Below are 26,025 nucleotides of genomic sequence, written 5' to 3'. Positions count from 1 at the left end.
GGCACCGGCAAGAACTACCGCAACTCGTTCGAGTGCTTTATGCAGTGCGTGAAGAACGAGGGCGCGGCTTCGCTGTTCCGCGGTGCTGGCGCGAACATTCTGCGTGGTGTCGCTGGTGCGCTGGTGCTGTCCGGCGTTGATGCTATCAAGCCGTACTACATCAGTGCTCGCGCCGCGAAGAATTAAGGAGTGAGAGCAGTGAGGTTGTTATGTAACGTAATGATTTGTGCTGACTTCCTAGTGGAAAGGGCGTTGGAGTTCGACGGTGGTATCCGAAGACGATGTGGATTGACTTCAATACGGCACTCCCTGTGTCCCGACACCGACCACATTCGCCCTGGAGAACGAGAAACTACCTTCTCCACACGGCACTTAGTTTCTGCTCGGTTGCTTTTTTTCCCGGGTAGTGAAGCGGACGAAGCGCCGTCTTTCCTTTCCGGCTTCTTCGAGCCCCTCTCCGAGGTGTGTGACAGTGTGTATCTGTGTGGTTATCTTTCTCGTAGCTGCGCACGCCAGTCTTTGTGGGGGTTGTGTGTTGATGCGCGAGTTCGTGTGCATCTCACGTCTCTCTCACCTTGTCACCGCTCACATCTTCAAGGCACGCCGTTGTTTTTGCCGTTCGCGATGTGTGTTGTGTGTGCTTTCCAAGGACCGGGATTCGAGGGAGGGTGCGCGTGTGTGTATGCGTGCTGGCGTATCTCGTACGCGGTGGAATTCCAATGAGAGCAATGTAATGTTAGAGGCACAAGTGCGTCTGTGTGTGCGTGTGTCTGTGCGTCTGTTGATGAGGATTTAATGTTTGCTACGTCTTTTTCCTCTCTCTCACATCGGTTTTCCTCTGACTTCTCATTTTTCATCTCGTTTTAACTCCCCCCCCCGGGGAGGTGGGGGGGGGGGGCGAAAAGGAGAACAAACAAAAATAAAGTTCGCGACTTGTCTTTGGCTAACATAAAAACACGCTCATTTTCCACTCTATTTTTGTTTCAGTCTGCCTCTTTGTCTTTGTGCTGTTGACTTTTCTTACGCCCTCCCTCCCCATACGTACGTGAGTCTGTCTCTCCCTCTTCGCCCCCCTCCTCCTCCCTGTGCGTGCGCGTGTTCGCATCTGTGAGCATGTGTCAGAGTGATAATGCTGGTGTGCGTGTGTGCATGTGCTTCGCCTGTTTTTTTTTTTCTTTTGCTACCGTGCGATGCCATACACACGTGTATGGTTAGCACTTTTTGATGTGAAGGCGCAGTGCTGCGTGTAGGTGCATGTGGATGTATATGTGTGTGCGTGCGTGCGAGTGTCTGCGGTTCAGAGTCCACGTTTGCCTTCGGGCACGAAACCAACTGAGTGTTTTTGCATGTGTATTTGCGTAGGTTTGCGTGACGAGTATCTGCTTTTCTTGCGCCTCCCCTTCCCTCAACGTGCAGGACCATATCCGTCTTGTTCCTCATCGTGCCTGACCGTCCACCAACTCTCCTCCTTGCTCGCTCCACGCCGCAGCTTTCGTCGCTCGATTTACTTCCGATTTCACCTTGTATGCATTTCGCACCCACTCGCCATTATCTATTTTCCTATTTTCTCGACGTATTTCTGGGGGTAACCGAACGGTTTCCTCGAACAAAGAAGGCGCGCTTCCACGTAGAGGAGGAGAACAGCGAAATGGCCGCACCGTACAATCACGTGCGTGCTCACGTGCGCCTCTTCACCACTCACTTGAGCGCACATGCGTGTGTACACACAAGAACACACACGCTGACGTGCATGTGCCACTCCTCCTCACGTTGAAGAAAGGAAGAGAGGAGGAGTTACCTATCACCTCCCTCCTTTACTCTTTCTTTCTCTTCTGCTTTCACAGCATCGGCGCACGTGTCTGCGTGGGTGATATGCGTATGCCTATGTGTGTCGCAGGAAGGAGGTGGCGAAGACACTGTAGAGAAAGCGGAAAATACACTGGTAAGTCGGGCTCTCACCTCCTCACCTCCCTGTCGCCCCTTCATCGTCCTCGCCGCTCCTCTCTGTGACCCCGAGGCACTCCTTTCCCACGTCTCCAATGGGCATATGTACGGCATGGAAGCGGCCTTCCCTTGCTCCTCTCTCCGCCTCAGTGTAGTCGGGCAGCTTCGCAGTAAGGAGAGACAAAGGAGGAGGCGCGAGAAACACAAAAAAGAACAAAGCAGAAGACAAGAAGAGCGACGTGTTTGTGTGCTTCGTTGTTGTGTGCTCCTCATCGCCGGTGATCTGCACTTCCTTTTTGTGTGTGTCATGCGTCCTCCTCAGCTTCCCTGGTTGTCTCTGGCACCGCTTCATATTCCTCAGTTGCAGAGAGTCACAACTCCGCCTTCTTACCTCACCCCTTCCGCAAGCCGTGATGACACTGAACACGAATACGCACACACACGCACACACTACATGTGTTCTTCTCTTTCTGTTTTTGTTTTCCTTGATGAGTGTGACTGAGTGTGATGACAATTGGCTATAAAGAACACAAGCAACAACAGGAAAAAAAAAACAGCTGAGCAAGCAGCGACTCTGACGACGTGTGCTGACGCGATGGAGAAGACAGAGGGATTTGTGTGCGCCAAAATTCGACAGCGCGGAGGGAGATGTCTGTGAGGGCAACATACGGGCCCCTCTCTCGCAATGTGTGTATCTCCAGTTATCCTCGGATTGGTGCGTAGCACCCCACCCCCGTCTGAGAATTCTCGCGACTTTGGTCCGTTACCTCCCCTTCCCGATGATGCACGGGTGTTACCAGTTTCAGTCGTCACGATATGACACCGACTCGCACCTTCTATATTTCTCCCACTGATTCTTCTTTATCACTCCACACCCCTTTGTTCTCCTCTCCCCGACTTCTTGCTTTTCTCTCCTCTCTTGGGCACTTTTACATGTGTCGCACTTCAGAATTGTTCAACTCGCAAGCGAACACAGCTACCGACATCCACGTGTTTGTGTGAGCACTAACACATCACACGGATATATTCCTTTTTTTTTCATTGACAGCCTCACCTCATCTTTTGCCGGGGTACTTCTGTTGTTGTATACACACACACACACACACGACACACTGTTTCTCACACAACTACTTCTATCAAAGGCAAGCGACCGGAAATGCCGAGGGGAGCTATCCCAACAGGCCAGGACTGGGAGGAGCAGCGCTTCAACTTCCAGCAGCGCGGCGGCGGCGGCTCCGCTCAGCCTCGCAAAGTGACGGAGCGCGATGCCAACCGTGCAGTGCAAAGCGGCCAAAACGTGCAGGTGCAGCGGAAGGAACATCAGCGTTTCAACCAGCAGGCCGTCAGCGCGGGCGCGAACGCGAAGAAGCTCGACGAGGACAACGAGACGCTGAAGGTAAAGAAGGTGGATCCGCACCTCCGCGTGCGTATTATGAAGGAGCGCCAGGCTCTGAACTGGTCGCAGCAGGATCTGGCCCAGCGCATTTCTGAGCGTGTGTCCGTAGTGGCCGAGTACGAGAGCGGTAAGGCGGTGCAGGAAGAGCGAGTTATTGTGAAGATGGAGAAGGCGCTCGGCGTGCACTTGCGCGGCGCCAAGGCTGGCGAACCGATGGGCAAGACTCGCCCTACTCCGAAGCCTCAGGAGTAGGCGGACGAAATGAAGCACGCGCTTCTCTCTTTCCGGCGGCAGCACCGCCCTGCCGGCTGTCGGTGACCGCGCACTGCATCACCCTAGTTCTGACCTGCGAGCTGGCGTGAGGGAGCCGAATAAGACGAAGGACGAAGACAGATTGGCGAGAGCGACCATATGAAGCGTTCGTCTTGATCGAGTCTCTTCCTCATTGCGTGTGTGTGAACGCGTGCATGTCGTGGTTTACACGAAAAAAAAAACAATAGGAGGCGAGAACAGCGAAATGCGCCCACGAAGTCTTCAACGTGAACGGAGCAAACGAGACGAAAAGAAGTCCGCGGCCATTCGGAGTCGAATAAAAAGTGGACGCTGACGCGCTGCTGAGGCCTTTCGCTCCCTTCAACTTTTTTTTTCACGGCCACTCTCTCTCTACGTATCTGTGTTGTTCTCATTTCGCTCTGAAGACGAGCGAATACCGTGCTCAGCGCCCCGTGAGTGCGCGCGCAATCATCGTGGGAGGTGAGGAGACGCGTGTGCGAAGAGAGGAGAGGAGCGAGAGTGGGCGGAGACTTTTTGTGCGCTGGAGAGCGAAAGTGACGTTCTGCCTTCAGAACGTCACGTACGAAAAGAGACACGGAAGAGATTCGAGAATCTCGCCACCTCCGTCCCTGCTTCCTATTCCTTTGCTTGGCTTGACTGCAGGCTCGATGCGCACAAGCGGTGCAACGGTAGCAGCGTCAGCAAAATGAACAAGAGAGAAAATGAAGGTCTCGACACCGCGCGCTCCACTCATTGCCATATGTGTGTGCGTGTGCGTGTTTCTGTGCGCCTGCCTACGTGCTCCCTCCATCATCAACTGCATCTATTTGACTTCTTCAGTCACCCACTCTTCCCCCCTCTCTTTGGTTTCTGTTGCATCATACCTTTGCTGCCCCGAACGCCTACTCTCACTTCATTTACATTCAGCGAAAGTGCTCGTTGTTGCATTGCTTTCCTTTTTTTTTTTACCGTTCTCCTTCTACTTACTCCCTCCCAGTGCCACACACACACACGCACACGGACATACTTATCCCTGTGTGCAGGCACAGCGACATACGCCCTGACGCAGGCGCGCTAAACTGCGCACGTGTGTGAGAGGTAATCACTCTACGCGGTGGAGGGGGACAGTACGAAGGAGAGCCAGCAACAGCATCAAGATTCAATCGAAAAGGGCAGAAAGAGACATCGATTACCATCACCACAACGCTTCCCCGGGAATCATTAGCCTTCATTTTTTTGTTTTCGCATTCTCTGGCTTCACGTCGTTGCCGCTTTTTCATTTTTGCTCCCCTCCCTCCTCCAACTACGGCGCCAACGTGGGCACACTTACCCCTTCGCACACACACGCACACACACACATACACGCATACATACGGAGGTAATCATCGCCCACTCCGTAGGCCATTTGCATGCGGCCTCCATTGAGTACAACTGAGCCTCTCTCCCTCCCTCCAACGCACGCATCGTACCCACGGTGACTGTTTCGGTTTCTAACCTCAGCCTTTTTTTTGGTCTTGGTTGCTTTTGTACTCTTCTCGCGCCGCTTCTAGGGTTGGAGAGATGGAGCGATACACGGTGATGGGCCAGCTAGGCGACGGATCCTTCGGAACGGTGAGTAAAGCTCAAAACACGAGCACTGGCGAAATCGTGGCGGTGAAGAAGATGAAGCAGCGCTTCCACAGCTGGGAGGAGTGCCTGCAGCTGCGCGAGATTCAGTCGCTGCGCAAGGTGCAGCACCCCAACCTGGTGAAGCTGAAGGAAGTGGTGCGCGAGAAGACAGAGCTTTTCATGATTTTCGAGTACTGCGAAAAGAATATATTTCAAATTCAGCGCCAACGTGCCAATGAAATGAGCGGCACAATGGCCTTTAGTGACAAAGAGATCCGCAGTATCATGTGTCAGACGTTGCTCGGGGTGCAGGCGATCCACAAGGCTGGCTTTATGCACCGTGACCTGAAGCCAGAGAACTTGCTCATCTCGGGCGACTTGGTGAAGGTCGCCGACTTCGGCCTCGCGAAGGAGATTCGCTCCCGCCCACCGTTCACGGAGTACGTGTCGACACGGTGGTACCGCGCGCCGGAGCTTGTGCTGCACTCGACGCACTACAACTCCCCCGTCGACATCTGGGCGTGCGCGGTGATCTTTGCTGAGCTCTACCTGTGCCGTCCCCTCTTTCCGGGTACTTCAGAGAGCGACCAGCTGTTTAAAATTTGCTCCGTGCTCGGCTCCCCGGCCCCCAATGAGTGGGACGAGGGGTACCAGCTAGCGCGCCGCATGAACATGCGCTTCCCAACCGTCGCGCCAACGCCGCTGCGCCACATCCTCACCACGGCACCGCCGGCGGCCGTGGACCTTATGGCGCAGATGCTGCGTTTCAACCCAGCGGAGCGACCCACCGCGACGCAGTGCCTGCAGCACCCGTATTTCACTGGCAGTGGCGGCAGCTCTGCGCTGTACGCTGGCATCGCCACCGGCCAGCCGCACAACCCGTTTCAACTGGCCGCCAGCAGCGCGGTTGCTGCGCAGTCGACGTCGAATGTGGGCTTGACCAGCAACAGCAGCCCGCCACCAACCACCTCGAACGCGTCCCTCTTCAAGTACGCTAATCTGTTCAACCAGGGGAATCGCAGCCCGCTCTCCGTTAGCAGCACCTCTGCCCCATTTTCGGGCAGCAGCGCTCTCCAGGGAGGCGTGACTAGCAGCAACATGGTCCGCTCTGTACCAACGCAGCGCAAGACTTCCGTCCCAAATGCAGTGGACAGCGACGACGAGTTCAACTTCTGAGATATAACGACGCATACATGCAGACGTGCGCCCCTCTCCCCTGCTCATGTTGGTTTTCTTCTAGTTTCCCTGTGTGCGCGTGCTGCGTGAAGGGTGGTGTCTCTGCCTTTCCCCACCTCCCTCTCGTGCGGTTCGTTGTCGAGATGTGGCGGATATTGTGTCGCTTTCACTCTTCTCCCCATCACCATCATGTCTGTCTTTGTTTTTCCTTGTGGGTTTTCTTTATCCACACCTCTTTCTCCTCTTTCCGTCCTGCCGCGCGTGCGTCTTTGTGTGTGTGTGTGCTTGTCTGTATCTGTATCTCTGTGGGGGATCGCAAGGGGAGAACGAAATGGGAGACGGGGTACTCTGTGCATATGAGGATAATGCCCCTCAGTGGAAGACTCATCAGAAAAAAAAGAGCCCATCTTCTGGTACCATTTGTGTGTAGGTGTGTGTCTGCGTGCGAGCTGATTTGCAGTTGTTGGCACTGCTGCCGCTGCTCCACCTGCTTCATTCACTATGTGCTTCACCTTTTTTTGGTGCTGTTTTGCGGATTCTCTCCTCCTTCGATGTGCCGCACTACATCTATATCGAGAGGTCTCCCGTTATCAGGCTCTCTCTCCATTGCTATCCCCGTAGCTCATTGCGGTACCTCTTAGACTCTCTAAAGGGACAGCGCCCCCTCCCCCTCACACCCCACAGCCTTTCCGTCTTTTTGGAGCGAAACGGACCCCCCTCTCCCCGCCACGCCGGCTTGATCCGGTGCCACACTCCTTCCACGTTTCCCCCTCTTCTGTCTCTTCTAGTTCTCCCCTCGTTTTGTGTGCTCTGTTTTCTTTGACTCTCTCACTCTCGTCTCTTACTCACGTCTTTTATTCCGCGCTTTTCCTTGTTGGTTTCATGTGTATCCGCCCGTGAGTGCATCCGTTTGTGAGTTCAGTCTGATGTAAGCTACGCTCCTCTCCACGTTTCGTTTTCGCTTTTTCCTTCTCCACCGATCCTTTTTTTTTGGTTTTCGCCGTTTCTCATCGCTGGCTCTCTCCCTCGCTCTTCTTTTTCCGGTGCTTGCCAGCTATAGGAAGTCGAAGACAAGGAAAGGCAGAGAGAGAACGGCGAATTCGCAAGAGCGTGTGCGTTATGTATACGTGGTGGCTTGGGAGTAACGTTGGTGGTAAAACATGTGGCGACGACTTTGTTCTCTTCACCTGTTTTCCTCACGCGGAGGGCGTGTGTATGCGTTTGTGTAATGTAGTGGCCGCTTCTCTCTTTGTTCCTCGGCTTCTCTTTACTCTTTTCTTGTTCCGCACCTCTCGTCGATCTATGTGCTGCCGTTGTTGTGTTGCTGCAGCACTGCATGCAGCGTGCTGCGTGCGTACGGCTTCTCCCTTTTGTACTATTCACATGTTTGCCTGTGCTGGTGCCCGTGGGCTCTATCTGTTTTCCTTTAATGGTGCCAGGCGTCGCAGGTGGCAAGCAGCACAGGGTCTGCCAACACGCACGCGCGCACGCACAGGTATAGGGGCGATATATATCGCCCCTATTTTATTTTATTTTTTCATCTTTTGTTTCGCTTCACAGAACCGCCAGCAGGTGCCTCGGGAGATCGCATTCAAAACCTGCTAAAAGGGAACAGAAGAGATTATATGTGTAGTAGATCTCCTCATTCTCTCCTTTTCTGTGGGTGTTTGCTCGACTTGACTGCTTATCTTTTTCTTTCCTCTTTTTTTTTATGCCATGCCGTGCTCTTCCCAAAGTCTCCCGCCGCCTTCGACGGTACACTCTTTCATATTCCTCTGGGCCTCTTTTTTGTCTGTTTTCGAGCGCTCTATCTTTACCTCTTCCACGCTTGCTCTGCCGCTCTTCTGTTTCTTTGTTTTTTTTTTTCGATTGTTAAACTCGCGTTTGTCTTTGCTAGCGGTTGTACGTGCTTGCTTGCGAACATGATTGGGGTGCTCCCGAATCTGCCCTTCTTTTTTCGTCGATCAAGCCAATCACATCCCCTGATGGCGGTGGTAGGGAACGCCTCAGTGCGTGGTATCCGCGGTCCAGTACCCCCACTCTGTGGGAATGCCGAGCAGCCGCCCGCCCCTGTCCCCCGCCAGTGCCGAGGCACTTCTGCTGCTGATAGGGCCAGGCACCTACGGCGTGTGGGAGGTCAGAGCGACTTATCGCTACTGATGTCGGCGGCCGGGGTGCTGGATGGCGCTGCGCCGGAGCGACCTGTGATTGTGAGCATATTTGTGCCATCCATATGATGGCTAGAGTGTGAGCGTGACTCGAGCGTATTTCGCCCGGCCCTCACTGCCCTGCTAGCGAGGGCGCTTGTGTGCCACCCGGAGGGTGATGCGCCGGGTGGCGAGCAGCACAATGGGAAGCGACTGTGAGGCAGCCTGCTTGGTGGGCGGGTGGGCAGAGTTTGAGGCAGAGACGGCGCTCCGATGACTGTGTCGGCGCATTGCTGTAACGCGCTTCTAGCGCTGCTTCGCACCGCGCGGAATGGGGGCCTGTGACAGGCTGTGAGGGGTAGGGTGGAGTGGAGCTCGTGCTGTATGGCGGAGGATGGGCGCGCCGGGAAAAGAAAGCTTCGTCTTTCCGCCAACTCCTTTCTCGTCTGGGCTTCGTGTGTGTGTGTGTGTGTGGTTCTCCTGCCTCCCGTCTCTCTTCGCCGTTTATTGGTTTTGATAGCTCTGGCGCCTCTGTTGCGTTTTGTGCCCGGGGCTTCTCACTCTTCCCACCCTTTCCTCAGCAATTCGCTTCACGTAAAGACGTAGCAGGAGTGCCAACGGAAGGCGAGAACGCAAAGGAAAGGATAATGACAGCGTTGAAGTGGTGGAGTGCTGCAAGCGCCCGCAAGCAAGTGTGAGCGCAGGAGCCGGCACCGCGCACAAACACACGCCGGCATGACAAAGGAAACGAGAACGACAAGGATGCTGTTCCACCGAGTTCACCTTAAGTGTGCACAAAATGTTTTGACAATGAAAAAGACACGCAATAGTAGCACTGGGCAAGAACGTTTTCTTATACCTTCATCGTTCATCTCACCGGTCACCGCAGCGGCAGAGTAGGGGGCCAGGGACAGCACCGCCCTTGGCTCCTTACGTGTTTTTCGGTCTCCTTTCAGGCAGCTCCATGCCAGAACACCAAAGGTGTCAGGAAGGGTGTCGGATGGGGGGGCTACAGCTTGAAAACTGCGTCACCACTCTTTGCAGCTACTCTCTCTGAAGTCAGCGAGTGAAAGCCATTGTGAGCTGCGCGCGATGACGCCATCCCAGTCTCGGCTTCAACCTGCTTTTGGGTGTTGCCGTGAGCGGCGATTTGCTCTCCCTCACCACTTTCACCGCTTCTCACTCCGTGTCTGCCTCTCGCTTTTGCATGCCATCGAGTCTTTCGTTTCTCTCGCCCACTGGAAGCAGATACAACACTACCCACTGCCCCCTTTCAAAACTACGGAGCTAAGCAGGAAGAGTGCATCACTTTAGTTCCTCATAGGCGCAGCCCGCTGAGGGGCTATTTTTTTCTTTGTTCCCCTCTTTGTTGTGGGAACAGATAGCACCACGCAGGGCTGCGTAAGTGCCAATCGCTCGACTACAGAGCGCTGTTCTGTGAGTCGAACGGACACCGTCTAAAGCAACAGAAGGGACAAGGATCGTAGACAAGCACTCAGGCAGGAGGAGGTCGAGACAAGCAAAAGAAAATAAGCGCAAGGACTGCTGCAGGGGCACGCATATTTTCTCTCTTCTCTCACTCCCGAACCCCTCTGCTGAGCACAACACTTGCCACGTGCGAGGAGTGCCTTTCCATTATCCACTGCGCTGGCGCACTTGAATGCAACACACATTGCGAGGGTGAGCGACGACGCCCTTCGTTCCCTTTTCGTCCTCTCGTTCAGGCGCGCGCGCGGGTGAGCGTGTAAGGAGGTCGGGGGAGGGGCAGATTGTCTGCGCATCGGCGGCTGGTACAGTGGCAGAAGCAAAAACGAAAACGTGAAGAGTAGAAAAGCGGCAGCAAAGCGTTGGTGCTGTCTGTCTTCCGCATTCTTGACGATTTTCAGGAGGCTTTCGGTGACGTCTATGCAAGAAGTCTTGCCTCACCGCTAAACACTACTCACAGACGCCCCACCTCAGCTTCTCTCGTTGTCTCTGCCGTCGCTACACGTCTTTCTGCTGTTGACCTTAACACAGCAACGACATTCTCAGCAGAGAGAAGCCTTTCAGTCATACGTGCATCATTGGCAGTAGCACTGCCGTGCTGCATCTCCCTCACGCATATCTTTTCGCTATTTCTGTTTGTGCACCTTTTCTTCTTTCACAGTTCCCTCCAGCTACTGCGATTGATCTTGTGTGTTTTTTTTCATCCGCATTCCACGTTTCGCCAACGCGAATTGACGTCCCTTCCGCGAGAGACGGCGAGTTGTGGGAGGGAGAGGAGGGAGGCGTACTCCTGCCCGTGATCTCGAGAACCTTTCGTCTTGTACTGGTGTGCCAACAACCGTCGTTCTCTCTTGTCCTCTTTATCGCACCTTCTGTCTCCGTTGCTGTGCGGCGCATCGGGTAAAGCAACGCCGCGTGAACGCGGGAGTCGAGACAGACACGGAAAAAGAGAGTGCAGTGCCTATACCCCGCCCCTTCGGACGCTTATACCTCCTTATGTTTTCTTTTCTTTCTTCGCTTTCGCTTGTTGCCTCCGCCCCCTACTGCGGAGAAGCGTCTCCCTCTTCCCGCTTTCCTCTCGTTTTGAGTGTCTGCCATTATTTCGATCCGCTCACGTGCATCATGGCCCGACGCGCGCTTGCTGCTCTGCTGGTGGTGCTGTGCTTCCTGCTGGCGAGGAGCGAGGCTGCCCTCACCGCACCGTTTGGCGGCTGCGAAGCCGGCACATCAGGCTATGCGATTCACTCCCCCGGTGAGAACGACAAGGGGGCGCAGTACTTAATGGACAACGGCATCGCATTTGCTATCCTTCCTGCTACGGTCACCAATGGCGTTGTCACATGGGAGAATGGCGAGGTCGCTGCGTGGATGCCGCCCGACTTCCAAGCTCCGTCTGACGCCCATTACTGCCTCATCTTGCGGAAGAACGGCGCATGGTCCGTCGTATCCATGCCTTTTACGTGGAATCACCTCTGCATCGACGGCCGCGAAGACGGGGAAACGACAACGACGGCAACTCAAATGCCGAACACAACGACGACTTCCACCACGACCACAACGCCCGCACCGACGGCCAACCCTCACCTATCGTCATCATCATTTCAATCAGAAGGCTCAGCCTCCAGCAGCTTTGCGTCGCCTATTACGACGACAACTCTGGCTCCTTCTCCGACAACCTCCACCACCGCTGCGCCGCCGCCATCTGTGCCAACGGTGTCGTCGGTTATGCAGACAGTGAGGAGCGTTGTCTTCGCTGCAGTGCCGACGGTGAATGTGATGGACTTCACCTCGAATGTGGTCTACCTTCCGGCGACGGCGACCCTTGTGGAGAGCATGCAAGCACTGCAGGCAGCGAGCATCGTGATCGCGGTACGGTTTGGTGCCACAGGCCCCGTGTCCGCTCTTTTGACGGATGCGACTGCCGCCTCCGTTTCGTTTCATGTGCCACATGAACTGTACAACGTCTCTGTGGTGACCTCGCATGCGCTGTCGCTGGTTACGCTAAACACCGCCGACGTCCTAGTCGTCGGCTCGCAGCTGCGCATAACACCGGTGCTGATCGCACTTCAGCAGATGTCCATGGGCGTGGTACTGAGCGATGAGTCCATCCTAGAAGGCACGGATATCCTGGCGACGGTGCGCTTCGCAGGGGCTGGGACGGCGTTGCTGTATACCACGGACGTCTCCAAAGTCATCACATCCACGCTGTCCTTCTCGATGGTCAACAACGGCGCCGTCGGCAGTCGCTGCAAGCCGTCCACCTCGTCTATCCCGTATTTCATCACCCGCTATGACGTGCGCTTCCTCGTGCCGGGCAACTATACGGCGCGAGTGCACGCTGGCCGAAAAAGCGTCTGCGCTACGTACAACGGCAAGAGCGTCGTCGTGGCCCCCTTAGCGATTCAGGGCATCGCTGCGACAACTACGGCCGCCAGTTTTCCTGCAGCAACGGCGATCCCGATCAGGCTGCAGGGCGGCACGACAACCGGCATCGCGAGGGGCGCCTACGCAGCTTTCGCGTCAGCGTCGTCGGACTGCACCTCGGAGGGGGCGAAAATCTCACTGCTTCCAGTGAACTCCTTTAACAGCAGCAGCGATTCCTCCGCCGTGCCGGGCGCCCTCCTTGTCGCAAGCAGCGAAGTTCCCACTGGCAGCTACGTGTGCATGCGGCGCACCTCCACCAACACAAAGTTCGCTGTCAGGTATCACGGCAAGCCGGTCACAGTTGGCGCAGCATCGATGCCGCCGGCGGCCGCCGCCACAGCACCTGTGCTAACCATCTTCAACGGCAGCTGTGGCTCTTTGAACTTACTAGAGTTTGTGCGTCCGCCTGCCAGCGAAGACGACATAGCCGCCTACTTGTCTGCCGCTTCAAATGTGTCAGAGGCCTACCGCGTTTTTCGCTTCGTGGCAGTCAAAGCAGGCGCCACCGCGGCGGACAAGGCGGACGCGTGTCGACGCTTCAAGCAGGAGGCAACGCGGGACGCCGCGAATGGCGCCATGCAGTTCTCCTTCCCGTTCTACCTGCAGCAGACGAACGGTGTGCTGTGCGCCGACGAAGAGTACGTGCGGATCGACTACACGGTCATCCAGCCCACGAACTGGCTGATGTCTATGGCTGGCGTCAGCGACTTCGCCTCCCGCATGTTGGTACTCTCTTCTGGCCCTGAGTACGACGCAGTGCCGCTTTCAGTGCGCAGCAGCCGCCTCGCCTCTGTTGGGTCCGGCACGGCGGTGCGTATCTCTCAAGACGGCAGCTGCGCTTTCGGCTACACTGCCCGCATCCAGTCTTACAACACTCAGCAGTACATCGCCGTTCCGACGGCGTCTGTGGGCGTGTACACGCTTTGCGCCGGGCTGTACAACGAGACCGGCACGTCCATGTTTGTGTCGACAGGGTCACAGGTGGACCTGGCGTCGTACGTTCGGGGCCGACGCAAGTGGATGCATGAAGCAGGAATCGAGAGGACGGAGTGGACGCCATGCGGCAGCGCCTCCACGTGTGGCCTTCACACGCAGCAGGCGTACATCGAGGTGTGCAACGGCGCCGTTCGGCGCAACGTGTGGCCGCAGCGGTTGGATGGCGCCTTCGTGGGTTCCGACAGTGCCATGGTGCTCATGGCCGGCAACCTGTACAAGACACAGGCGATTGTGCTGATGAACGACGTCTACGTTCCGGTTGCGGCTGCCTTTGCACACTGCCAGCAGTTCAGCTTGCTGCAGCTGTCCACCGACGACGGGGCAACGTACGGCCCGGCTGCCGTGGTACTCGGCAATCACCCCCAGATCGCGCTGAGCCCCGTCACAGATGTCTCCGGCGTTATAGTGGGGTTTGTGCCGTGGAACGCGATGTGCCGCGGCGTGCACACCGGCGCGGATGTGATGGTGGCGCGCACGGCAGCCGGTATCTCCGTGATCGACATAAGCGGGCTGCTGTTTACCAAGAGTGAGGGTTATTATGCCGTGTGCGTGCGCAACGGCGTCGCGTGGGCGCGTGTGACGGACACGTACATCAAGGTTGTCATTGGTGGCGTCACGGTGTACCAGGCCGAGGCAATCAACACTGGAGACGCGCTGGCGAACCAGAAGAGCATTCACCTGTACCAAACGCAGACGGCGACGTGGGGCGTGGCGGGCACCTTTTCTCCCTCCGTGAGCCTCCTCTTGAAGCTGGTCTGGATGGACTCCACGTGCACGATGGACGCGGCGTACACGGCAGCCCTTCGCTACATCTCCCCCAGCAGCGCCCATGCAACAGTCGAAGCGTCGCTGATTGCCGCCGCGCCGGCAGGCGTCGCATCACCGACACTGTACCCCTGCTACATGGCGAACACGTTCGGCAACACGGCAGCACCGATGCCGTTTGAGGAGCACCGCGGACGCTCCATCACGGTCACGCAGCTTACCCTCTCTTCGCTCTTCTATCTCCCGTACCTAGAGCTCTCCGTCTCGGCCCCGGTCGACACACGCATCCTTCTCACGGAGCCTCAAGATCCTCCGATAACGCGGGTTTCCCTGCGAGTGACGAGTAGCCAGAGCGACGTCCCCCAGTGCGGTGCTGCCGCTACGTATGCGACAGTGCTGACCATTGAAACAGACGACCTCGGGCGCCGCTGGATGACGGTGCCGGCATGGGTGCCGCAGACCTTGGGTGGCAGCGGGGCCACTAACGTGTACTTGAAGATGTGCGCCACGGCATCGAGTAGCGCGAACCCGGAGTTCGTCGCTGTGGAAGCATACTTGGTGCTCAGCGCCAACGCCACCAACCTCGCCGGCAACCCCATGTCTCTGCGGTTGACGTTTCTGCCACTCAACTCGTCCACGGACCTGCTCGACTACAAGGCTGCGCAGTACGCCCTCGTCAAATATGCTGCAACGGAGCTCAAGGTGCCGGAGACGGTGGTGCTGGTGGCTTCCCTCGGCAACAACGCTTTTGAGCTCTTCATCGACGATGCGCTGCAAACCGGCGCAGCTCCGCAGTCGACGTTGACGCCAACGCAACAGCTCTACCAGACCCTCGCAAAGGGCACCAACTTGCCTCTATTTTTGAATGGCCGCGACAACGCCACGGCCTGGTTTGCCCTCGCCAAAGCGGAAGCCGTGCACCTGGTTGACCAAACCTCCGTAGATGACTACCCAGCGCTCGCTCTGCCCGTGTCGGGGTCTGCAGGCAAGTCCTTCAACTACACCGGCCTGAGCATCGCGCTCTTCTGCGTCGTCGTCGCGCCTACCACCATCGGCTTCGTCGCCTTCTCTGTTCAGCAGACCATCCCGACCCTCTCACACTCGCGCTTCGGCAAAAAGACGGCGGTGTGCGTGGAGACTGGCGACTCGCCACCGCCGCGCAATCCATGCTCGCCGATGGACCTGGAGGCTGATGGTGGTGCCAAGAAGGATGAGGCCCGCGACGTCCCTTTAGTCGTGCCGAGAGCGGAGGACACCACCCAGTGCCCGCTCTACGATTCGGACGACGAGGGGGCGACGCACGAGATGAAGGACATGGGCACTTCGCCACCTCTGCGCAACGACACATTTGCCATGGCACACCGGAAGGGCGTCTCCTCCCGGTCGTCCGTCGAGGATGAAGAGAGGAGCTAGAGCCCGCACGGAGGCGTGTGGACGAACACCACGCCGCCACCTCAGCTGTGTGTGTGGAGAAGTTCTGGCGTTTTTCCTTTTACAGCTTTTCTCGGCCCATTATGTGATGAATGATTAATTTTGCCGATTAAGCAATTCACGTTTCACGTGTGTAACTGTGTGTGTGTGTGTTTATATGTGGCTGTGTGTGTGTGTGCCCGTGACGCTGTCGGTGTCGGCAGCCGTATGGGCATCTGTGCGTACGTGCGTGAGTTTGTGCGCGCGACAGCGTGTCGCCCATCTTCTTTCCCCCTCCTCTTATTTTCCCCCTCATTTCTCCTTCCCACTTTCTCTTCCTCCTCATATTCTTTTGGCTTGCTCGACATTTTCTGTTTCTGCCGGCTCCTATGAGGCCGCTTTGCTCCTTGCAAAGACGTGCTTAAGCTGTGGAAAGGAAAATTTGGGGGAGGAGGTTGATGTCTAGTGAAGCCGTGCACGGACGCTGCGAGCACGTGCGTGTGAAGGGGTTCACGGTTTGCTCGGCGCGTGTGGTGGTGGTGGTGCGACGCTGACGGGTTCGTGCATAACACAAAACGAGCACCCAAGGCAAAGAAGGCAAAAAAGCGAATAAGTCGATCATGGCCCACCCAAGGCTGCACACCTGAACGGAGAAGAACTGATGCGAGCAAAGCAACAGATCTGGCCGCGTGTGCGTATGTGTCTGTAGGAGTGTCAGCCAGGTGCCCGTGTGACTGCGTGTCTGCTTAGGAATGCATAGCAGCCAAACTGGCTTGCGGTAGAGAGGAGGTGGGAGCCCGTTCAAGCATGAGGTTAAAGAAAGGAAGCTTGTACACCACCCTTTTCCTCCCTACCTTTGGTACCACTCTCTCTCTTCACCTTCCGCAGCTGCAGCGCTGCACTGAAGGATGGTGTAGGGTGACGTGCGCTCGACGCGCATCGCACCTGCTCTTTGCTTAACGCACGGCCGTTGCGTGTGAGTGACACGATGAGAGGAGGGGTGTCGGTGCTGGGTGCGTCAGATGGTATGCAGCGCCTCCATGCTTCATTCGTCGCCTCTTTCCTCATCCTCGGCCCCCTCCCCCCGTTTTGCTCACCATATCGCTGAGGTGTGCATCTCCTGCCTTTCTTGCCCCTGCCCCCTCCCCCCCCCCGCTCACTCACGGTGATGCGCGACACCTCCCTCATGTGCGGCCGCGATTCCCTTTTCATCACTTCTGACGTTTCCGTCTTGCCACTCTCTTCGCTATTCTGTGTGACACACGTTCCACAACATCAATATTTTACGCGCGCACGTCGCTGCATGCTTTGCAGTGAACTTGCGTGCTTCCTTCTGCACTCCCTTTTGGTTTCCTCTTCTTTGAGCTCATCACCGCCGTTTGACTGCCGCGGGCATTGGCGCTACCGCTTTCCTCACTCTTCCTCCCCTCAGCATTTTTTTCGTACACACGCACGCGCACGAGAAAGAGGCGCGCGCCGACAGAGCAGCCTTTCTGGACTCTCCGATAACTAAACGCAACCCCCCCCCTCCCCCCAATGCCAAAGAACACCGACCAGGAGGAGTGGGAGGATTACGGCGACGAGGAGGTGCAGGATGAGGAGGAGGAGGACACCACCATCAACAACTCCGACGTGGTGGTGCGCTACAAGAAGGCCGCCACGTGGTGCAATGAAACGTTGCGCGTGCTTATCGATGCCACAAAACCTGGCGCCAAGGTGTGCGACTTGTGCCGCCTCGGTGATGACACCATCACCGCCAAGGTCAAGACGATGTTCAAAGGCACGGAAAAAGGCATCGCCTTCCCCACCTGCATCTCGGTCAACAACTGCGTATGCCACAACAGCCCTGGAGTGTCAGACGAGGCGACGCAGCAAGAGATTGCGATGGGTGACGTCGTGCACTACGACCTGGGCATCCACGTGGACGGCTACTGCGCCGTCGTCGCGCACACCATTCAGGTGACAGAGGACAACGAGCTCGGCAAGGACGAGAAGGCGGCGCGGGTCATTACAGCGACGTACAACATCCTGAACACGGCGCTGCGCCAGATGCGTCCCGGTGCGACCATCTACCAGGTGACAGACGTAGTTGAGAAGGCTGCGGAGCACTACAAGGTGACTCCGGTGGACGGCGTCCTTTCGCACATGATGAAGCGCTACATCATAGACGGATACCGTTGTATCCCGCAGCGCAGGGTCGCGGAGCACATGGTGCACGACTACGATCTCGAGAAGGCGCAGGTTTGGACGCTAGACATTGTTATGACCTCCGGCAAGGGCAAGCTTAAGGAGCGCGATGCGCGGCCGTGCGTGTTCAAGGTGGCTCTGGACTCCAACTACTCTGTGAAGATGGAAAGCGCGAAGGAGGTTCAGAAGGAAATCGACTCCAAGTATGCTACCTTCCCGTTTGCCATCCGCAACCTGGAGGCCAAGAAGGCCCGCCTCGGTCTCAACGAGATGGCGAAGCACGGCGCTGTCATCCCGTACCCTATTCTCTTCGAAAAAGAAGGCGAGGTCGTCGCCCATTTCAAGATTACGGTGCTCATCAGCAACAAGAAGATTGAGCCGATCACCGGCCTGAAGCCGCAGAAGGCCCCGGCGCTCGAGCCGTACACGGACGAGATGCTGCTTGCGACGAACAAGCTCTCGCTGTCGCTAGAGAAGAAGGCGGCAAAGTAGACGGCCGTGGCATCCGTGACGCTGTACTGCGAGCTTTCTTAGGCGCACGTCTCTTGTGAGGCGTACACTTGTGCTGTTTGCAGACGAGGCACCCACTCTGTTCCCCTCCTTCCTGCTCCCTTTCTTCGCTAATCTCCGCGTTTTCTCTGACGATGACGTCTCTGCCGGAGTGTGGTGAGGCGCGTGAGGGAGAAACTGCCCACGCGCCTGCCTGTGCATACGCGAGCACGGTAGGGAGCGCGGTGGGGGGGGGGCGTGTCACGAGTACGAAGCAGGCTCGATCTCTGCGACTCTTTTCTTTCTGTAAACAGGAACGTAAGCAACCAACACGCAAAATAAAAATGAAGTGCGTATTCATCGTTGGCCGGGTACGCGCGCGCGCGTCTCCTCCGTCTCTCATTGAAAGGGGCAGAGGGAGGATGGCGGGGGGAGGGGCGCAGAGAGCGATCGTGCCTGTGCGTGTTGAGTGGGTGGGGACTATTCAGAGCGCATTGGAACGGCGGAGAACGGAGGGGGAAGGGCTCGGCAATTGTGTGTCGCCAGCGCTTTCTCCCTCTTTCCCTCCCTCGTGTACCCCCCTCTCTCTCTGCCTTTCTCCTCTGCTTCTTTTGCTGTCTCCCCTTTCACTCATCACGTGTGTCTCTGTATGACGCCTGCGTGTACCTGTCTGCGTACGTACATACGTGTGTTGGTGTGTGTGTGTGTGTTAAGAGTGCAATGCGGACGAGTCTTCCTAAGAAGGCATGAAGTGCACGAGCAAGAAGCCAATCAAACCCCAGACAAAAAAATATGATCACAAGCAGCGCACAACGAACTACCTACACGGCTATACGGCATGGAGAGTGCTAAAAATGTGTGTTGGTATGCGCGGCTTCTGCCCATTGTGTGCGTGGGTGTGCGTGCGCGTGTTGCTCGTGAGGCGATACCCGACGGCGCAACCACAGGGTGCAAAAGGGAGCCAAAAAAAAAGGAGGTGACCTGTGACCATCTTACCGCCATCTTCACGGTCATTCACAAGGACTCCTTTGCTTCGCTACATTTTACAAGTTCCACGTGTGTGTGTGGGGGGGTGGGGGCAGAGGGGACGGTGCGTACGTAGACGTCGCCTACCTGTCATGCGTGTGCAGTGTGTATCGTTGCAATCTTCTGGCCCTGGTGCACACCGCACCTGTCGTTTTCTCCATCGCTTCCACTCTCCTTCGCTCAATTCTCTCTTCTGCTTTACGCGCCGGCTGCATTCCTGTGCGCACCCATTCAACACTCATCAGCCTGAACGCACAAAATCTGACGCAGTTTCCTCGCCCTCCCCTCTGACACGCGCGTGTGCGCAGCTTGCTCCCGAGTACGTGTGATCATCGACTCATTCATACGCACCGGCGAACAAAGAGAAATTTATCTCCTCCACGTCCACCAAGACACACGCGCATCACCACATACATCTCTGCATACGCGGCGAGTAGAGTCACACGCACGCAACACAACGCCAGAAGAAACGGGCAAAGCGCGCGATTCCTCACGTCTACATACGCCTACCGCGTTGCCTCCTCTCCTGCTCGTCGGACACAGCGGGGTATTTCGCTTTCGGCGCTCAACCGCTGCAGTTTTCTTGCTTCCTTGAACTGTTTTGGTGTTTGTGTGCCTTTCTCCTCTCCCCCTTTCCCATTATTGTTGCCTCCGTCACTCTTTCTCGCTTTGTCTTGCTGTATTCGCTACCGCCACCCCAGTGCGCTCTTTGCCAACGGCCCCTGCCGCGTATCCCCATCATCGACATCAAGCGCTCTCTCCTCCCGAAAGGTCTGTTCTGTCTGTTTTGTTGAGGTTGCTGTGCTTCTTTCTTTTTCGAAGATTTTCGCTCGTTTATTTATACACCGCACTGCGCCTCCCTCCCCCCTCTTCGCATTGCTTTCTTTCCTCTTCCCCAGCCCACCGCGCTGTATCGAATTCACCATCACCTCCGCCGCACCTACAAACGCCCCTTTCCCCCTCATCCCTTCCTCTCTTTGCACACGCGCGCCCTTTTTTTTTTTGCGAGTGCGCAGTGGAGTGCCGATCGACGACGCTACGCTTGCATGCACATCACCGCCGTCAACTGAAGCCCACCGAGAGAATACGCTTCTTTTTCTTTCGGCCACTCTTAGTCCCAGACGCTGCCACTCCACCCCCTCCCCCTGTTCTGCTCCTCCAGTGAGAACACCACCCACACATCACACGAGGGGGGCCAAAAAGTGCGATAGAGACGACGACCCGAGACAGCGTAACGTGCACGGAAAGATTCGTACGCATCCAGCAATGGCGGCGATTTCAACCAAGGAGCTGATGGAAGTGACGCTAGGCAAGAAGCTCGGCGCTGGCAGCTTCGGCTCGGTTTTTGTGGGTGTGCTTCCCAGCGGCAACTTCGTTGCGGTGAAGATACTGGAGCTCTCAGATGACGCGCCGTCAAACACGGAGGTGGAGATTCACCGGAAGATGGTGCACCCCAACATCATTCGCTATCTGTACAGCCGCATTGATTTGGAAAGCACGCCAAAGAAGCTCTACGTCTACCTGGAGTTTGTGACTGGTGGCTCGGTGACGTCGCTGATGAAGAGCTTGCCGAATGGCTGCCTGCCCTATGCAGTAGTGCGCGTGTACGCACGGCATATGTTCCAAGGATTGGAGTATCTTCATAGCAACCAGGTTGCCCACCGTGACATCAAGGGCGACAACGTGCTTATTTCCATGGACACAGGCACGGCAAAGCTAGCGGACTTTGATCAGGCAAAAATCATGAACACGCACGGCACCTTGCGCAAAGCGGCGACGGCGACGTTGGCGGGCACGCCATACTGGATGGCGCCTGAGGTGATCACAGACGAGGACGGCTACGATCCATTCAAGGCTGATATCTGGTCAGCGGGCTGCACCGTGGCGGAGATGATCACAGGGCGCGCTCCGTGGACCCCGATGCCGAATGTGATGCACATCATGAACAAGCTGGCGCTCTCGACCGGCTGGCCTGATGCGGTGCCGAAGGACGCCAAAGAGCTCGGCTCGCAAGACGCGTACGACTTCTTAGACTTGTGCTTCCAACGAGATGTATCGAAGCGGCCGCCAGCCGCTACTCTCCTTAAGCACGTGTTTCTCCGAGTGTGATGGCGCTGAGGGATGAAACGATCCAGTTTCCCAAATCATGGCAGATAGTGCATACATATAAGAAACCATTCACGGCTGGCTCTGAAAAAAAATGGTGAGGAGGTGCGATGGTGATTTCTCAGGATGTGAGGTGAAGTCGGAGAGGGGTAGAGGGGGCGGATCGTTGCAAGCTTGGATGGGTGCGTCTTTCCTTTTCCCTGTATCTCTGCATGATTGACATTGACGTAATTGCCCATTGCGGTGCCTCACGAAGGTCCCCCTCCTTCTATCTGTCCACCTCTCTTGAGTGTTCATGTAGTTCTGTGCGCTGCACTGCTTCACAAAGGGTGAGCGTAGCGGTATGCGTGAGCCTGTGCGCGTCCGCCGTGCAACGGTGGCTGTAAGCCACGCTGTGCGCATTTTTTTTCGTTTTGTGCTCTTTGGCGACTCCGCGCGTGCACTGCCGCGATGTTTGCGCTCCACCAAACTGAGGTGCCGACCTCATTTTGGGTGTTGCTGTGTCGATCGCTGTGTCTCGTTTTTTTTTCTCTTCTTTCTGTAGTCCTTTGTTTTATGATGAGCTATGTGTGTGTGTGTGTTGGTGTTTGCATATTTTGCGCGCCTCTCTGGTGTGGAGCGGAGTTGAATGGGCTTTGGTGAGCTGAGGTGTGTGTAGTACTTCACGCCACCCCCTCGTGATGTCGATCGTGTTTTATCTCTTTTCAGTTTTTCCGATGCTTTCTCTTGCACGTGTGATTGCTGCATTTTGATGATTTTATCTTTTGTTTTTTATTGTTGCTTCTCTCTCTGTAGCTCGCTTTTTTTCTTTGTTTCCATTCCCTTGCGGTCTTTGCGGTATGCATGCGCGTGTGTGTGTTATTGTTGCGCACCCATACATCTCCCTCTCTACGCCCACGCCCCTTCGCTCCCCCGATCTTTCTGTTCGTATGTCTTTTTTTCTCGCCCAGCGGCAATCAGGGCCCGTAGGCAAGTATGATGAGTTTGTCTCTCCCCCTCTCTGTGTACACGTGCTGATGGACCGAGGTCCTTCCTCGCGTCGCACCGCGCCTCCTCCTGTTTTCACGCCCTTTTGTTTTCGTCATCGTCTATTGCACACATGTGAGTGCGCGCGTGCGCGAATGCCCCGAAACAATGTGGCGTGAACTCGCAGGGAGGAAGCGAAGAGTGACAGCAACGTTGTGTGTGTGCAGCGAGCGCTGCAGCTGTGTGCAGCAAAGACACTAAAAGAACCTTTAGAGCAACAGTTAGCGTACCTAAGACGTGTTTCGCAGAGGTGCCCTGACCGTGTGTAAGTGCGCGCGCATGCAAGCAAGGCGAGAAGTAAAGAAAGGTGAGTCAGGGTTACACGCGAGGCATACCCTTTGCATGCACACACGCACAGTGAGCAGCACGCCTACACACAAAAAACTTATCAAAAGGTGACGGAAGTAAAATTGGCGAAATGCGGAGTGGTGTGCATTCTCCGCATGCGCGATCGAATTACGCTGGGTGCACTCAGTCACTTCAGGCCCTCTTCCTCCTCCCGCTCGCGTCGCTCGACGCCCGTCCCACGGAAAAGGTGTTGCTTGCAGTTTTTATTGGGTCCGCAACGTGTGTGCCGCCACACATCGCCCCCTACTTCCTGACTCCTTTTTGTTTCTGAGAGTCCTTTTCTCTCGAACACAAGAAGGTGGGGGGGGGGGCGCGGCTGTGTTTACCGCCGCGTCCTCATCACAGGCCACACACTGATGACGCGTGCGAGTGTGCTGTTTTCCTGCTCTCTAAAGTCCCCCTTCTCACTTTCTATCCTGATGTTGCATGTGACGTTGCGACGCCACCGTCGCCCCCTTCCCATTCCCCCGCCTTCACGCTCTCAACACACTCACTAACAGATGCATGTGCAAAGCACTCCCCATCGCATCTTCACTCCGAGTCCACGCCACACTTCCATTGTTGCAGAGTCTCCCTTATTGGCGCGTGTGTGCCTGTGATTCGGTCGTCTGTTGTACGAGCACCTTGTGCTAAGCTATCGGGTCTCCTTAGAGAGACATCGACGGACAACAGCGCAATCAAGGCAAAGAGCGACATCGCACAAGACAACGCTGGTCTTCCACCTCCTGATTCCAGCATCCGGGCACCGCACACCGATATACTCACACAAGCACAATCAATCGCATGCAGGTCTGCCTTTTCCGATACTCACTGCTATTCACTCACGCCCCTTAGCCCATACGGCTGTTTCCAGCTTTGCTGATACGCTTGCGCAGTGCACCAGATCCTGTCAGTGCCTTCTTTTTCGTTTCTATCCTTGTTTTATCGACGCGCACGCCACCATGCAGCCGAGTAGCGACAACGGGGCGAGCACCGGCGCCAACGTCGTGGTGGAGGGCAAGTACACGATTCAGGATGCGAACATCGTAGGCCGTGGCGCGTACAGTGTGGTAAAGGTATGCACACCGATTCACCCTTACGTCCCACCAGGGTCGAGGCCTGGAATGAAGTACGTGGTGAAGATTATCGAAAAGGAGTATCTCATCTCGCTTGCCAAGGGCGACGTCGATATGGCCATGGCGGAGATCAAGCGAGAGATCGACGTGCTGCGGCACATTCCATCGCACGAGAACGTGGTCACGTTTCTCGAGTACGTAGAGACGGAGAAGCAGTTTCTGCTCTTCTTCGAGAAGGTTCAATGCGGCGACCTGTGTGAACTCATTCTGCAGTCCTCCAGCGGCAAGCTGACGGAGGAGAAATCAAAGCTGTACACGTACCAGATCATCAAGGCGGTGCTGCATTGCCATCTGCACGACATCATCCACCGCGACATCAAGCCCGAGAACTTGCTGGTGAGCGAGGACGACAACATTAAACTGACGGATTTCGGTCTAGCAAAGCGCTCGCGCGGGGTGTGCACCGGCGACTCCCCGAGGGACCCGCTTGACGTGACGGCGTTGATGATGCCGTACCCCGGCTGCGAGCGTCTCTTGGGCAAGCGGGTTGTTTGCTCGGATGTCATCGGCACGCCCCGCTACGGCGCCCCGGAGATGTTCTACGCTAAGTTCACGCAGACCCACTACGACGGCTTCAACGCCGACACGTGGTCCATCGGCGTCGTCACGTATATTACGCTCTCCGGTAGCTTCCCCTACTCGCCGGGGTCGAACGCGTCAGAGAAGGAGGTGTTTCGCACGATCATGTCCACCCCGTTGCCGAAGCCGTCCGGCATCTCGCCGCTGGCTTGGGAGTTTGTGCAGTCGATGCTGAACAAGGACCCGAGTAAGCGCACCCCCCTGTATGCCGCGCTCAATCATCCGTGGCTGGCTGACGTGGTGGTGCAGCGCGGCTCCGTCGTGGCGGCGCAGCTGCGGGCGAGCGTCATTTCGGCCGACGTCGAGTCTGCTGCCGCTCGCTTCGACGAGGAGGCGCGCCGCCTGCGCATATGCATGGCCAAGCTGCAGAGCGAAGTGGCTGCGCTCAGAGAGGAGCGCGACCGAGTGCGCGAGGTGCAGCAACCCGCCTTACAAGAGACCCACACACAGGCCCGTCGTGCGCAGACGCCGAGTGGGCTTTCGCGGCCGCGCAGCACACGCTATCCTGCGTCGACGATTCGCGTCTCCTCTCCCGCGCGCGTTACTAATCACCGCCGCACAGGCAGCCGTGACAGCAGCAGCGCTGGATCCGTTCCTCGTCGCGCCTCTGCGCCGCGCGGGAGGAGCCCACTTGCGCGCAGCGCAGGCGGCGCCGCGGTGCGTCGTGGCACCCCTGCAAGAGCCGGCGGCACCACCCCCGCCCGCAGCGCAACGCCGTCTCGGACCACTGGCGCTCGCTCGGGCTCTGCGGCGCGAGCTATGATTTCCACTCGAGGCGCCACGCCGACACGCTCCGCCACACCGGGCCGCAGCGCCCACGATCGGTCGCGCACTCCACACCGCAGCGCCATATCTGGCACCTCCAACGGCACCACTTCCGGCGTGTCGCACTCCACCAACGCCGTGAATCCCGCCAATGAACTGCACCTTGGCGACCAGGTCACGTACAAGGGCTGCCGCGCTATTGTGCGGTTCAACGGTTCAACCGCGTTCGGTGCCGGCATCTGGATCGGGCTGGAGATGTTAGAGGGCAACGAGGGCACCAACGACGGCTCCTCGTTCATTGACAAGAAGCAGTACTTTACGTGCCCCAAGGGCAAGGGCGTGTTTGTGCGCGCCTCCCAGGTGAAGAAGCTGGGCTGAGGCGTGGGTGCGTGTGTCGGGGAGCGAGTGCAGGTGAAGATGTGGGATCGCGGTCTTGACAATTCACATTTCTCTCCCCTTCTCTTACGCTCCTCTCCGCCTCGGCTGCTGCCCTCCCCCGTTTCTCCGTCTCTTCACTCTGTTCGGCGTTCTCGCTTCTTTGCCGACCGTTTGCAGTTGACGTTCGAGCACGCGTTGCATTCATGCACTTCACTACAGTATATGTTGTCGTACTCTTATCATCATCTCTTCCTTCTGGCTTTGTATCTGTGACTCCTTCCTTCTTAGAGGTCTTCCCCGTTTTTCGTGTTCTGTTTCCTCCTCCCCTTTTTCATGTCTCTCCGGTGCCTCTCAGTGAAGCCACTACACACCCTTTCTCACT

The 26,025-nt window shown here is 56.6% G+C and overlaps 6 protein-coding genes across 6 annotated transcripts; all 6 read left to right on the top strand.

Annotated features, from left to right (window-relative positions):
• Nucleotides 1-3,100: 3,100 nt before the first annotated feature.
• LDBPK_190180 (hypothetical protein, conserved) lies at nt 3,101-3,592 on the top strand (the record flags this gene model as incomplete). The annotated part of the gene is made up of 1 exon (XM_003860149.1): nt 3,101-3,592. The coding sequence occupies one exon, from the start codon at nt 3,101-3,103 to the stop codon at nt 3,590-3,592; it is 492 nt and encodes a 163-aa protein (XP_003860197.1).
• Nucleotides 3,593-5,173: 1,581 nt separating this feature from the next.
• Nucleotides 5,174-6,397, top strand: LDBPK_190170 (mitogen activated protein kinase, putative; the record flags this gene model as incomplete). Its single annotated transcript, XM_003860148.1, has 1 exon — nt 5,174-6,397. One exon carries the CDS (start codon nt 5,174-5,176, stop codon nt 6,395-6,397), a length of 1,224 nt encoding a protein of 407 aa, XP_003860196.1.
• Nucleotides 6,398-11,151: 4,754 nt separating this feature from the next.
• Nucleotides 11,152-15,627, top strand: LDBPK_190160 (hypothetical protein, conserved; the record flags this gene model as incomplete). The annotated part of the gene is made up of 1 exon (XM_003860147.1): nt 11,152-15,627. The coding sequence occupies one exon, from the start codon at nt 11,152-11,154 to the stop codon at nt 15,625-15,627; it is 4,476 nt and encodes a 1,491-aa protein (XP_003860195.1).
• Nucleotides 15,628-17,160: 1,533 nt separating this feature from the next.
• On the top strand, nt 17,161-18,303 carry LDBPK_190150 (aminopeptidase, putative; the record flags this gene model as incomplete). Its single annotated transcript, XM_003860146.1, has 1 exon — nt 17,161-18,303. One exon carries the CDS (start codon nt 17,161-17,163, stop codon nt 18,301-18,303), a length of 1,143 nt encoding a protein of 380 aa, XP_003860194.1.
• A 2,289-nt stretch (nt 18,304-20,592) lies between these two features.
• Nucleotides 20,593-21,435, top strand: LDBPK_190140 (protein kinase, putative; the record flags this gene model as incomplete). The annotated part of the gene is made up of 1 exon (XM_003860145.1): nt 20,593-21,435. One exon carries the CDS (start codon nt 20,593-20,595, stop codon nt 21,433-21,435), a length of 843 nt encoding a protein of 280 aa, XP_003860193.1.
• A 2,312-nt stretch (nt 21,436-23,747) lies between these two features.
• On the top strand, nt 23,748-25,643 carry LDBPK_190130 (protein kinase, putative; the record flags this gene model as incomplete). The annotated part of the gene is made up of 1 exon (XM_003860144.1): nt 23,748-25,643. The coding sequence occupies one exon, from the start codon at nt 23,748-23,750 to the stop codon at nt 25,641-25,643; it is 1,896 nt and encodes a 631-aa protein (XP_003860192.1).
• Between the last annotated feature and the right edge of the window lie 382 nt (nt 25,644-26,025).

The sequence above is a fragment of the Leishmania donovani genome, chromosome 19 (assembly GCF_000227135.1).
Source record: "Leishmania donovani BPK282A1 complete genome, chromosome 19".
NCBI classification, from domain to species: domain Eukaryota; phylum Euglenozoa; class Kinetoplastea; order Trypanosomatida; family Trypanosomatidae; genus Leishmania; species Leishmania donovani.
The sequence above is the reverse complement of the archived record's forward strand: the minus strand, read 5'-3'. Positions and strand labels throughout refer to the sequence as shown.